Source organism: Palaemon carinicauda, chromosome 4 (genome assembly GCF_036898095.1).
Source record: "Palaemon carinicauda isolate YSFRI2023 chromosome 4, ASM3689809v2, whole genome shotgun sequence".
NCBI classification, from domain to species: domain Eukaryota; kingdom Metazoa; phylum Arthropoda; class Malacostraca; order Decapoda; family Palaemonidae; genus Palaemon; species Palaemon carinicauda.
In genome coordinates, this window is record NC_090728.1 from 45,120,891 (window position 1) to 45,134,594 (window position 13,704).

The 13,704-nt window shown below is 45.2% G+C and overlaps 1 protein-coding gene across 2 annotated transcripts in view; it reads right to left on the reverse strand.

Annotated features, from left to right (window-relative positions):
• The window catches only part of LOC137639917 (mediator of RNA polymerase II transcription subunit 8-like), a 73,829-nt gene that overhangs the window by 3,399 nt on the left and 56,726 nt on the right, over positions 1 to 13,704 (reverse strand). Inside the window, exon 6 of one of the 2 annotated variants that reach the window (XM_068372206.1) lies at positions 4,130 to 4,199. In XM_068372206.1, coding sequence (XP_068228307.1) covers positions 4,130 to 4,199 — 70 coding nt within the window. Of the gene's footprint in view, positions 1 to 4,125; positions 4,200 to 13,704 lie in introns of those variants that run through there. The other variant, XM_068372207.1, reaches the window with a different exon arrangement.

The following is a 13,704-nucleotide window of genomic DNA, read 5'->3' on the forward strand; positions in this document are numbered from 1 at the left end:
GGCCGGTTAAAGTGAAGGTGAAAGCGAGTAAAAAGAGCCAACCCGGAAGAAGAAAAGTAAAAAAAATTAAAATGAAAACAAAATTAGAATTAAGTTCAGTGTAACGCAAGATTAACATTTATTTTTAAGTGTGTGTACAGTAAACTATTTTCATTTAAGTTAAATTCAAATTTTAAGTTATGTTACCTAATGTTACAAAAGGGTAGCGTACCGAACGTGTTGCCGTCAAGTCTCCCCCCTCCTCTGCACACACCGCCGTTAGCCACTACCGTCTGTCTCGAAGGTAAGAACTCCATAATAATGTCACATTTTATTGCAGATCATAACCAGTACATAGGTATTTGTTATTTTGTGAGCGTAGGTTGTGAATTAGAAAAATTAAAAACATGTTTTTTCACTGTAATATACAGTTTTTAAGTGGTTTTTCAGAGGGTGGGAACGGATTAATTTTTTTCTATCTTTTATATGGGAAAAATTGATCCAAGATACGAGGGAATTGACATATAAGCTTGGGTCCCGAAACGCATTAAGCTCGTATATCAAGGTATTACTGTACACTTTAGGAGTCCTGATCTATCAGGAAGTTTTATTTTAGGTTGCGTGGGGAATCCCTAATGTTCGCCGCTCTTTCTGAGGCTGGAACTTCTCTCCCTTGGGTGTCGGGCATCCTGCTGGGTCTTATACTAACCAATTAATCCTTACTTGGTATATTCTAACTGACGTCGCCCTTGTAAGAAAGTTATCTCCAGTTTTGATTAAATATATGTATACATATAAATCTTGGATCAATATATAAAGCAGATACGAGGTGGCAATGGTCTTTTCTTAGCTTGAACATAGATCAAGCATTAATCACTTCCAGGGAAGAAATTGAACCCTTCAAGTTGGGTTACAGGGGACTTCCAGCCCACAGAGCAGTGAGTCTCTCTAATTAAAGGACGAGAGTTTGTATGTTGCATAGGAACAAATGACAAATTTTTAAAGTAATTTGTATTTTTCCTAGCCATACAAACCTTTAATGCAACTTCCCTCCTTTAGAAAGGGCGGGTTTCCTTGTCTCGCACCCTCACCAGTTAGATAACTACTTGTTGTTCATGTTTAAAGCGAGTCCACCTCATGCCAAAGTAATCCCCCCCCCCAATTAAAAGAATCAGGTTTGTATGGCTGGGAGAAATACAAATTACTTTTAAAAAATGTTCATATTAAGGGTTGAAAAGCTTTAATATTTCTGTCAATCCTTTATGCAAACAAAAAGTTATTGGTGGGTAGAATTGAGTATATGAGATATTTCATCCTGTTTAAAGTGCTTCCTTTTAATATAAAATTTCTGATTTTGCATAAAAAAATGAATTAAATATTTCAAATAAATTCTATTTCCTAGCTAAAATCCTTTGCTTGGTAAAAAACTTGAACAAACTACAAACCGTAAAAAACTTTTTCAAATTCTGGACCTCAGTGTTGTTTTTATTTGTAATTAGTACAGTATTAAATGGTAGAAATACCAAATTTTTATGTTGACTTTCAAGTCAGTGTAGTAGGAACTCGGGTAGCTGGACTATTGCTCTTCCTGTACGCACGAACGTCATATACTTCTCTTTTTTGTTACTTTCCTTTTGTTGAAGTTATATTCTTGTTCTTTAATATGTACACGTGTGGACCATTATTTAATCCCGTACCCCTTTATAAATGATCTCTTGGCAAGTGTGTAAACATTTTAATTTCTGATCTGTTCCATTTTAATTTCAAAATCTCAACATGTCACTTTGACATTACTCTACACTAAGTATTTCTGTTAAATAGTCGACTCATTACTTATTGCCAGTAACACTTGAATGTTCTAAAATTGGTGGGATGCCTTGGTGATTGTTCTGATTTGGTTTGTACAGCATTTTTTTTCTATTTTATTTTTTTACTTTGTTGTACAGTAGTTTTTAGAATAAAACCTAATTATTTGCATGATTAGTTATTGAAAATAATTACTTCTCTCTACAGTTTATTTGAAACATTTTATGATTAATTCTTTATTATTTTTGAATGGCTAGAAACAGCTTAGAGCTGTTTCTGGCCATTCAAAAATACATACATATACCAAGGCATTTCCCCCAATTTGAGGGGTAGCTGACATCAAACAAATAAAACAGAAAAGGGGACCTCTCCTCTCTAAGTTCCTCCTAGCCTGACAAGGGACTCTGAGTTCGACTGGTCTCAACTGAGTTCAACCCCTAGCAGTACCAACTGAACTCAGTTGAGTCCCTTGTCAGGCTGGGAGGAACGTAGAGAGGAGAGGTCGCCTTTTCTGTTTCATTTGTTTAATGTCGACTACCCCCCAAATCGGGGTAAATGCCTTGGTATTATGTATGTATTTTTGAATGGCTAGAAACAGCTCTAAGCAACTTGTTATATGGTCATTATCCGATCAACTGCCTTAAGATCTATGTTTGAGGAAACTAACCTAACCATACAGTTCCAATTGACAGTAGTTCGGTTGCTTTTAAATATACAGTTTAGCACAATAGATGTATCTCCTAGTTTCAAGCGATACATTAATTCTCTTTCCTGTCTAATCTGTAGTATTATGTATTATTATGCTATGGAAAGTGAAAATATTAATTTCACATGTGATTTCCCAATTTCTTTTCCCCATAGGGATATCACATGAAATTTCTAACTTTTCTGTAATATCATTATTTCTCCAAGTATTAAATTTTATGATGTCTTATTTTAGAATTACCATTTACAGATCAACAACAAAGATAATAGGCTTCAACAATCAAAACCAGCTGTTACCAGTGATATACCGTATATGTCTTAAATGACAAAGGTTTGTAAATCTGGGGAGAATCCATATTAATTTGGAAGAATAAAATTTTCTGATCTTATAGTAACTGCATGCTTAGGCAGTGCTTGGGATGAGTAGCCCTAAAGTGTAGATACATATTAGTCTTCTTCAGCAAGTCTCCAATGTACTAATTTAGTTGTCTGTCATAAATTTGTCATTCAGGAACTTTATAAAAGTTTTCTTTGTTTTCTATAGTTCAGTGTGTCTGTAAATCTTGCTAACATCATATTTTAATTATACTGAACACCTATGAAAGCATGGTTTAGTGCTACTGCTAGTTTGTTTTCACAGGAAAGTACTTAAAATTCCACTTGGAGAGTTTTCCCTTACCGTATTATTTCATTACAGTTTATCAATTGCCTTCATCAGATCAGTCTCGGCCAATTTCCTTTGAGTGATTATCAGAAAATGCCTTGTTATGATTTACGTCATCTGTTCATTAACGGAGAAAATCTGAAAATGGCTATCATATCGTTATGCAAGTAAGTATTGACTTAATAAGTTTGTTGCTTCTCTTAATTTGTACATCTCTAGTTGAAGTAGATGTAGTGATTTTTTTACTTTTTGTTTTGATATTTGTAAGTACTGGCAATCTTTAGTACACTCATGTTTTAAAATATTACAAAGTGCTTCTTACCTTCTATCAAGAGCTACAATTTAAATCTAGTTTACTTATTTCAATTTAAACCCAAAAACATTGTTTAGATATATTTAAGCACTGACTTCTGTTTAACTGTTCTTTCTAATACTTTTGTTGTATTGTATTATGTTCTCTTGAGTTTATGACTCAACTCCATACAATATCTTTGGCCGTGACTAGCTACATAAGATATACTTGGCCTTAGATCCTTTGTCTTTAGAATTTAAGCTGCTGTTCACTCGTGGTTTTTGTGTTACAGATCACACACAGGCTTCATTTTATATGATTTTAAGGCCCAGTAAATTTTTCCATTTTCTTTTTCTTACAAGTTAGTTTACTATTTTTTTCCTAATATACTGCAATTTGAAATGTAGAATACAATATTACAACAATGTTTCTGTTCCCAGTACAGTAGTAATGTATGTCCTTCCTTGACAAGAGTATGCTTAATTTAAATATAACTAATAAAAAACCGATGAGCATGCTACAGTAATTGAAATAAGGCAATACATTCTTCATGTTAATCTAATCCCATTTTGGTAAAATGAGTGAGAAATATAACTTGTGAATTGATATATTGTCTTAGATATACATTATATGATATAAAGATTTATATGTAAAATTAAATTGTACTGTAGTCAACAAATTACCGTCCGTATGGGTGCATAGTTGTTGCTGCTTTAATGTTTGTCTTGACTGCACTGACGGCTTTACTGGTTACTGAAACGGAAAAAAAAATATAAATTATTAGACACCTTCAAGATTTCATGATGTTTAACAAAAACAAAAAAAAAAAACACCAGAGTAACCCAAAGAATATAATTTAAATAAATACCAGTAGGTTAAGTATATAGAAATAAAGTAGCTATCAGCACATCATGATGTAACAATAAATGGTCAAAACATTATATCATACTGCAGTTTTTGAATTATGTAAAATGGGATCACAATGCCCGACGTAAAGATATGTTATGAACAGGTAAAACTGCATTATTGTACAATACTTAGATCTTGTAGCACAATAATTAACAATTGGTATTCTTGAACACAGCAAGTTAAAATTTATTTGTAATATAAAAATGCCAATTGTCCCTATGCGCATACAAAATCAGTGTCTTCTAAAAAAGGAGATACTTCCAATGTAAGCTGCAACAGCTGCTAATTTGTTAAAGATGTAAAGAGGTACGGTAATTAGCAATAGGTGGTGCAAATGAGAAATACTACCCACCTGCCTGTCTGACAATTCAGTTTTGTCTAAGGCCACAACAAGAACGAATGTACTGTTGCTTCTAAAACCATTACTGTTTTGATTCTTTACTTTTTCTTTATAGATCTGTGTACAGTATTTGTTGTGACTGCAGGCCTTTGCCATGGAGAGATTGCAAAATGCAGAAGATGGATTTGACCTGAAGTCAATCACGGCCATACCATAAGGATTGTGGGTGAAGACGGCCATACCATAAGGATTGTGGGTGAAGAAGACACGGGCTTTCTCTAAAGCCCATCTAGACCCTCCAGTTGCCTTTTCTTTCAGGAAAAGCCCTAAATTTTGCACTGTTTATAAAAAAAGGCCAGCCAAAGTTGTCCTCTTGTGTTCATACCTTACCTTATCCTACCTTTTCCCTCTGTGTTCCTGTGTCTTGCGGTGCTTTACTGGTTCGTCCCGTCGTTGCCCCGGGCCTATGGGGCTTTTCTTTCCAAGCTGGAAGTCAACCCCCACTCCTTGTGTTCGTCGTGTAGGGGCAGTGTGTGTTCCCCTGCAGCCACGTGTCCGGAGTGTGAATCCTGGAATGAAGTTCAGTGGGTGCGCTACGGCACCAAAAAGAAGAAGGCTACCAAGAGGTTGCCGAAGAAGCCAAGCATTGCCTCGCCTCTTGCTTCACCTGATGCCTCTTCGGAGAGAGCTGCTCTGCCGCCTTTCCCTACCCAGAGTTGGGGCCGAGGTAAGTCTGTTGCGGGGAAGCGGCCCATTGCTCTTCCCCAGGAGTCTGTGATGTCTGTTGGTGGGGATGTGGTGTCGGTTCAGGCAAGTGGGGGGCCTGAGGGAGGGACGGGAGTGTGTTCGGGAGACGAGGGCCCGGTGCCAGCAGGTCCCGTCTCTACCGACAATCCTATGTGGGGGAAGGCCACTACAGCCTGCTTCTTGGATCAGCGTTTCAGGTACGTCAGCGACCAGGGGAGATGCCGAGATGGAGGATTCTTTGAGTTCGGACCCCATCGCATGGGCGCCGCCAAGGACGCCCTTCAGGTCGCCCATGAGACCGGAGGAGGAGTTCGACACCTGGTTTACCCGTAGGAAAGTGCCTCGCTCTCCCCCGCCGCCCTCAGCAATGCTCCCGCCCATCTTTCTCCAGCCTTCTTCATCAGCGGACCGGCACGTAGAGCCATCAGCAACTCGGGACGATTCGGACCATTCAGCACGTTCTTACCAGTCATCGGTCTCCTCTTTTGGGTCGTACTCTTTCTCCTCGGAGGACGAAGGTCCGAGGGACTTGAAGAGGAGACGAGAGAGGTCCCGCAGGAGGAGGTCCCGTTCCCGTTCCTGATTCCGATCTCGCCATGCCAGGAGGCTTTCCAGAACCCCCGGGAGGAAACACAGGAGCCGCTCGTCAAAAGAAGAATGGGTGCGTGTCACCATCCCACGCAGCCACCTCCTAGGAGTTTCAGCAGCCCCAAGTACCTCTGGCTGGCTCCCGAGAGCTCTTTCTCCATCCTCGAGGTATGGCCCCTCCAGCAGGCCCGAACATCGACGGAAGTCCTCGCATCAGGTCTCGGTCAACAGGCATAAGCCCGCGAAGGTTACGGCTTCATTTGCCCACCGGAGAGAGTCGCCCCTTTGGACTGGCAGCCTTGTCCCGGCCTCCGGCCTTTCAATGGACCGCCCTGAACGCAAGAGTCAACCAGTTAGCACGGGGAAGCCCGCAGCCACATGGATCCCCGCAGGAGGGGGTAGGCCCATGACGGATACCCTCGTCCCAGCGGGGCTGCCCGCTCAGCGAGTCGAGCCGCCAAGGGCTCACCACGAGAGAAAGATGACTCCACCTCAAGCGGAGCCCTCCACCTTAAGACGTTCCTACTCAGGCGGAGGACCAGTCAGCCGAAGGCCTCGTGGATAGCGGAGAATGTTCGACAGATGAGGTCTCCACTTATAGGAAGGTCCTGGCCCTCATCAGGCGGAGGACCAGTCAGCCGAAGGCCTCGTGGATAGCGGAGAATGTTCGACAGACGAGGTCTCCACTTATAGGAAGGTCCTGGCCCTCATCAGGCGCCATCATAGGCTGGATGAGCCGAAGCCCTCGACGGACGAAGCCTGGCTCTCCGGGCTTAGCAGGCTGGTGGATAACCCTGTGCAACAGAGGCCTTCGCTGGCTCTTTCCCTGGCGAGGGACATTAGGCTGGGTATGGACCACATAGATAGGTTCATAGCCAGCCAGGCCGATGCCCCCAGGAATCAGAGCACCTCCAAACTCCTCCAGGGACTTAAGACACAGAAGCGATTTTATCTCCCGGAAGGGCACCGCGGAGGTCCCTGTACGGTTGAGCCAGCAATTACTATCCTGAACCAGGGAGCCGCTGAAGATATGGCATCCTCCGCTCCAGTATGTTTTTCTCCGACAGAAACCTGCATGATGAAAGATATGGCCCTGGATTTGGTATATGTATCATCATGGTTGGACTGGTGGGCCTGCACGTTGGTAGGTTTTCAGGCCTCTCACGATCTCTCCATCCCCGGGAACTAATTAGCTCGGGGGGGAAGGCTCTCAAGTTCCTATCGTACCAGTCCCTCTCTCAGGCAGCCAACTGGGTCCTGCGGAAGAGGGATACAGTCCTGAGTAAGCTGGTCAGGAGACTACCAGACAGAGAAGCGAGAGCCTTAAGGAACTTACCCCTGCGGGGCGAGTCGGTGTTCCCCCTGAAGGCAGTGGAAGAGACTATGGAGAGGGTCAGGAAACTTAAGGATGCGGGAGAGCCCAGACCCCCTCTAGCAAGATGGCCTGCCCATAGGAGACCCTCTTCGGATGTCTCTCACCCTCCCCGCGCCTCGCCGATCCAGTCCAGAAGGGACACCCCGTCGGTGTCTTGGCACCAGCCCTCGCAGCCCTCCCGTAGGGGTACTTCGGCCCCTCAAGCGAGCTTCACACCATCCTACTCTAACTCCAGGAGAGGACACTCCAGCCGCGCCTCTCGAAGGAGATAGGATGGGAGGCCCCCTACTCCTGCCGAAGCCTCAGGTAGGGGGATGCCTCAAACACTCTTGGCAAGCATGGAAGGACCACGAAGCGGATCTGTGGACCGTAGCAGTACTGACGGAAGGATACAGGTTGCCCTTCCTAGCGGAACCGCCCCCTCTGATCCCGGACCAGCAGGCAGAGTGGTTGGCGCCCAAGGACCCCTTGAAAAAGACAACGTTGCAGGAGGAAGTTTTGGCCATTTTGGCTATGCTCGCGAAAGGGGCGGTAGAGCCAGTCAAGAATCCAGGACCGGGGTTCTACAGCAGGCTCTTCCTTGTGGAGAAAGCGACAGGGGGTTGGAGACCGGTCATAGACCTATCAGCCCTCAACAAGTTCGTGTGCAAGACCGACTTCAAGATGGACACCCCGAAGTCGGTCTTAGCGGCCTTGAGGGAAGAGGACTTCATGATGTCCATAGACCTTAAGGATGCCTACTTCCACATCCCTATCCACCCCTCCAGAAGGAAGTTCCTAAAAGTAAAATGGGGTACCCAGACGTTGCAGTTCAGAACCCTCTGCTTTGGACTGTCGACAGCTCCTCAGGTCTTCACGAGGGTCTTCGCAACAGTTTCAGCCTGGGCACACGAACAGGGCATCCACCTGATTCGGTACCTAGATGACTGGTTGTTGCTTTCAGCCTCAGAGGGAGCACTGAAGGAGCATGGCGCGAAACTTCTGCGCTTCTGCAGCGTCTTGGGTATCACCATCAACCTGGAGAAGTCTAAGCTGATACCCTCCACCAGGATGACCTACCTAGGGATGGTTCTAGACTCCCGGTTGGCGAGAGCATTCCCCTCCGCAGAGAGACTGGACAACCTAGAGCAGATACTCCGGCCCTTTCTGTCGGGCCAGCCCAGGAGAGCCAAGGACTGGCAAAGATTGATAGGCCATCTCATGTCGTTGGAAAAGTTAGTCCCCCCAGGGGAGGCTCAAACTCAGGGGCGTGCAGTGGAACCTGAAGGAGCTCTGGAACCAGGGGGACTCCCCGCACAAGATAGTCCCGGTGTCCCCGGAGACGAAGGAGGTCCTAAAGTGGTGGCACATCAGAGCAAACACCCTCAAGGGAATGCCCTTCGCAGTCGACCCTCCGGAGATGCTGCTGTTCACGGACGCATCCAAGGAGGGTTGGGGAGCCCATCTTCTTGATAAGGCAGCAAAAGGACAATTGGACTCCGAGGAGAGGAGCCGGCACATAAACGTGCTAGAGCTGATGGCCGTGCAAAGGGCATGCCAAGAGTTCGTCCATCTACTCCGGGGAAACACCTTGGCTCTGATGTGCAACAACGCCACGGTGGTGGCCTACGTGAAAAAGCAGGGAGGACTGAATTCGGGGAAACTGTGCAGTCTCACAACGGAATTCCTGGAATGGGCAGAGGAGGAGCAGATCAAGATCACAGCCAGATTCATTCCGGGAAAGAGGAAAGTCTTAACCGACGGCCTCAGCAGGATGGGTCAAGTTGTAGGGTAGGAATGGTCCCTACACCCAGGAGTGGCCAAAACCATCATCCTGAAGTGGGGTTCTCCGGTAATAGACCTCTTCGCCACGAGACTAAATGCACAGCTCCCCGTGTTTTGTTCTCCTGTGCCAGATACAACAGCAGCGTTCGAGGACGCCTTTCAACATCCTTGGGACAATCTCGACGTATACGCCTTCCCCCCCTTCGGAATGCTCAGGCAGGTCCTCAACAGGGTGAGGCGGGCGGACAACTTGTGGATGACTTTGGTAGCGCCCTGGTGGCCGGAGAGGGAATGCTTCGCAGACCTAAAGGAACTGGCGCCCCTTCCGCCTTGGCCACTTCCGGACAGGCCAGACCTTCTCCGGCAGCCTCACTTCCAAAGGTTTCACGAAAACCCTCGGTCCCTCCCCCTTTACGCATGGAGGTTATCGAGCGTCTCCTGAGGAAGGAAGGACATTCGTCGAAGACCGCAGCAAGGATGTCAGGTTACCTAAGATGGTCGTCGGTCGCGGTATACCAAGCGAAGTGGGCTACCTTTACAAAATGGTGCTCCTCGAAGAACATCAGGCCGTTAGGGGCCTCCATTCACGAGACAACAGACTTCCTGGTCTATCTAAGGGACAAAGTGGGAACGTCCATTCCAGACATCAAAGGAGTCCGAGCGGCGTTGGGCCAAGTCTTCCTCCTAAAGGGCATAGACCTAGGTGCTTCCAGACATATCTCGATGCTCATCAAGAGCTTCGAACAGTCATGTTCCCCCCAGGCCACTAGAGTGCCACAGTGGGATGTGGCTAGAGTGCTGAAGATGCTTTCGGAGCCTCCCTACGAGCCTCTCAAGGATATGCGAGACAAGGAGCTCACCCTCAAGACAGTCTTCCTGTTAGCCCTTGCTTCGGCGAAAAGAGTAAGCGAGATTCATGGGCTGTCTTACGAGGTCTCACACTCGAAGGGGTGGCGAGAAGCTACTTTCAGGTTCTTACCCACCTTTGTGGCCAAAACTCAGAACCCAGCTGTTTGGGAGCCTAGGTTTGAGGGGTTCTCAGTGCCAGCAATCCCACAGTCGGACAACCCGAGGGACTTGCTACTGTGCCCAGTCAGGGCAGTACGGAAGTACCTAGAGAGGACGGCCAAACTTCCCCCCGAGACCAAGAGTCTGTTCGTCTCCTCAGGACTGGTGAAGAAGCTGGTATCCAAGAATACGGTCTCCTTCTGGCTGTAACAGGTAATTATGAGAGCCTACGACAGTTCGGGGGTCTCCCATCAGGGAAAGCTTAGACCCCCATGACATTAGAGGCCCGAGTACTTCGTTGGCCTTCGAGAGGAACATGGCAGTGGGCCAAATCCTGAGAGCAGGTACGTGGTCAAGACAATCCACCTTTACGGCTCACTACCAAAAGGAATGTTCGAGAAAATCCTTGGACAGGTTCTCTCTGGGTCCTGTCATTTCTGCGCTCCAGAAGATTTAAGATGTAGCCCCGGGGAAGCCATGGGCGGTAAGCCCAAGAGAGACAGGTTCCTTCCTTACCTCCCCCTACATGACCCTTGATTCCTTCACCTTCCATGGGATACACTGTCAGTGAAAGAGTACGTCTCCAAGGATTTTTAGAGGTGAGTTACTTAGACACTAAGATAGTTTTTTGCGTAGGTTTCCCTATTTCTCGTTTCTTTTTTCGGGTCAGCAGAACCTAGCCTCCTATCTAGGTTCCTCTTTTCTCTTCATCGACGGTCTCTAGGTCCGGAAGGCTACTCCCACCTTCTAAAGTATGTCTCCTAAGAAAGTAGTTCGAGGTAAGTACTCCGTGTTGGAACAAATCACAAATTTTGAGTAATTTGTATTTTTCCTAATAGTACTTACCTCGAACTACTTTCGGGTTATGGACACAAAGGGTCGCACTGGGTAAGGAGAGCGCAGTGAGATGTTATCACGACGTGACCAGAAAACTTAATGGAGGTCGAGACCTGAGCGAGCACGCTCTCTGACCCCGGGTCGCCTCATGGCGCTTATCACTCCGCCAGAGGTTCCCCCGCATAGAAAACGAAGGTAGGGTAAACTACACAAAATTCTGGTCGGTTGGGAGGAGATCCCAGATACTCCTAAGAAAGTACTTCGACAGGTAAGTACTCCGTGTTGGAACAAACAGGTCTTTAATTTTCTACATTTAACTATTCCTGGTGGAGGAATCAATTTAGTGGTAAAAACCTGTCATCGACAACTCTTTCCTGAACCAGTTTGTGATTGTCAAGATAAAAAAAGTGGAGTTCTGTACTACCTTCCCTCTTTTTCCAACAAAGAGGGTGATTTCAAGCTTTCGATAGATCTTTAGTGCATGTACTAACAAATGCCCACAAATCAATCCTCTTAGATGTGCATCCACTTCGTCCTTGAGGGAGCAGTCTACAAGTCCAAGAAAGTCCAAGACACTGAAGCGACTGCCCACTGCTGCTCAGGTGTTACTCATGTGTTCACTCAGCTTGGACCTTCCAAACCGGATCTGTCTTCCAACATATCTCGACGATTGGTGCATCCTAGCCAGATCCAATATTGTTGATGGAGACCATTTCCTGTCTTTAGGATGTTTCTTCAACATATCTCGACACTTGGTGCATCCTAACCAGATCAAATAGACAGTTTATACTAGATGGAGACCATTTCCTGTCTTTTTGTTACAATCTAGGGATCCAGATAACCTAGAAAAGGTCTATTCTCACACAAGCAGAGGATCAAGCATCTAGGCCTACTGATCGACATAGCCGCAGCAAAGTCTTTCTGTCAGATGATCAAATTACAGCAGATTCAGAGAGATACCTCAACCATTCTTCCTAATGATGGAACTAATCGCACTGCCTGACTTCCCAGACAACTCTCCTTATTAGAAAAGCTTGCGCCTTATAGGAAACACCAGAGATCTCTTCAATAGTGTGTGGAACTCTCCTTTCAGCAGCCAGTGATCTCATAACTCGTATAATTCCACTAGACGACAAGAACCTTACTAGAGGAGTTACACTTGACTACCCACCTCCAGAGAGATGCTTCAGTTCTTGGATGCATCCAAGGGGTGGCGAGGTGCACACTCGGAGGAGCTAGTACCCTCATCTGTGTGGTCAGTAGAAAATCAGTATCTTGGAAATCCAGGCACCATTTCTTACACTGCAAGCAACAACACTTTAGTGGCTAACATCAACAAGCAAGGAGATACAGCTTTGCATCACATTTGTAAGTTAATAAATCCTATGTACATTAGGACAGCAAGCAATACCGTGCATCTGTCAGCAAGTTACATTTCAGTAAGATGTTCTTGCGGAAATGCTCAATCCTCAAGGGCAGGTGGTAGGAAGAGATTATTTTTTACATCCTTGTGTGGTGGAAAGGCTTCTTGCCTTGTGTGGCTCACCAGCATTCAACCAATTGCCGTATAGCTACATAAGAGGCTTCAGGTGTTCTGCTTCCCAATCTCAAACCCATTAGCAGCTTTTGTGGATGTATTTTGAGACCCATAAGGCAACCTAGATGATTAAACCTTTCCTTACTTTAGCTTTCTTTGCCAGTAATCAACCAGGTGTTGATCACATCAGCTGTTAGAATGTCCCTGGTAGCTACCAGATGGCCGCAAGCCAATTGATATCCAAATCTGCTGGCTCTTCTAATTGAAATTGCAAGAGCCATCCCCATGGTCCGAATGTTTTTGTCCACGGCACCTTTGTAGTTCCCACTGCTCTTTAAAGTCACTTAAACTTCAACGGTGGAGATTATCCAGTAATTCTTCTAAGCAAAAGGCTTTTAGCAAAGCACTCCACAGATATCCAGATATCTGCAGCTGTCTACAAAAGGTGATCCATTTCTGTGATTGATGTCATAGAAGCTGCACTTCTATGCTCATATCATCTCTTCTGCATTCGACTGTCCCATCTCCCTTCACTGAAACAAACTCTTCTCAGTATTTGCAATAAAAGACTACCACTCTGGCTTAAGTCCAAATCTTAAGACTAAAAAACTTATAAGCTCTCCTCATCATGGAAATTGTCTATGCTCATGAGGAGTTTTGAGCAGTTTTGCCCACACCAAGGATCTTGGGCTGCTGAATTATGTGACCTGTGTTCTCAGGATTCTAAAGAGTCCTTGATAAGATAAACTTCACCTATGCTAAGGCTATCAAGAAAACAACTAAGCAAGCTACACAGCAACTAGTTACGTAACCAGACACAATGAAGATTGGAAGGAAGTCACTTCAAGACCTTTCCCCTTTCCTTTAAAGATGTATCCAAAGGGATAAAGATATTTTTATGTCCTGCATGAACACTGATCATTACTTCACAGTACTATCTTTAGAAAATTCTGCAACTCATGCCAGAGAGCTGGAGATATTTTTGTTAGCGCTGACAGGATCAAGAAGAAAGTACAGGGGGTCCTCGGGTTACGACGCTGATCCGTTCTTAAGACGCGGTGTAACCCGAATTTCCGTGTAAGTCGGAACACCATAAATATACGTACTGTACTGTACTGTAAAGTATTACTGTATACTGTACTATAATAAAATG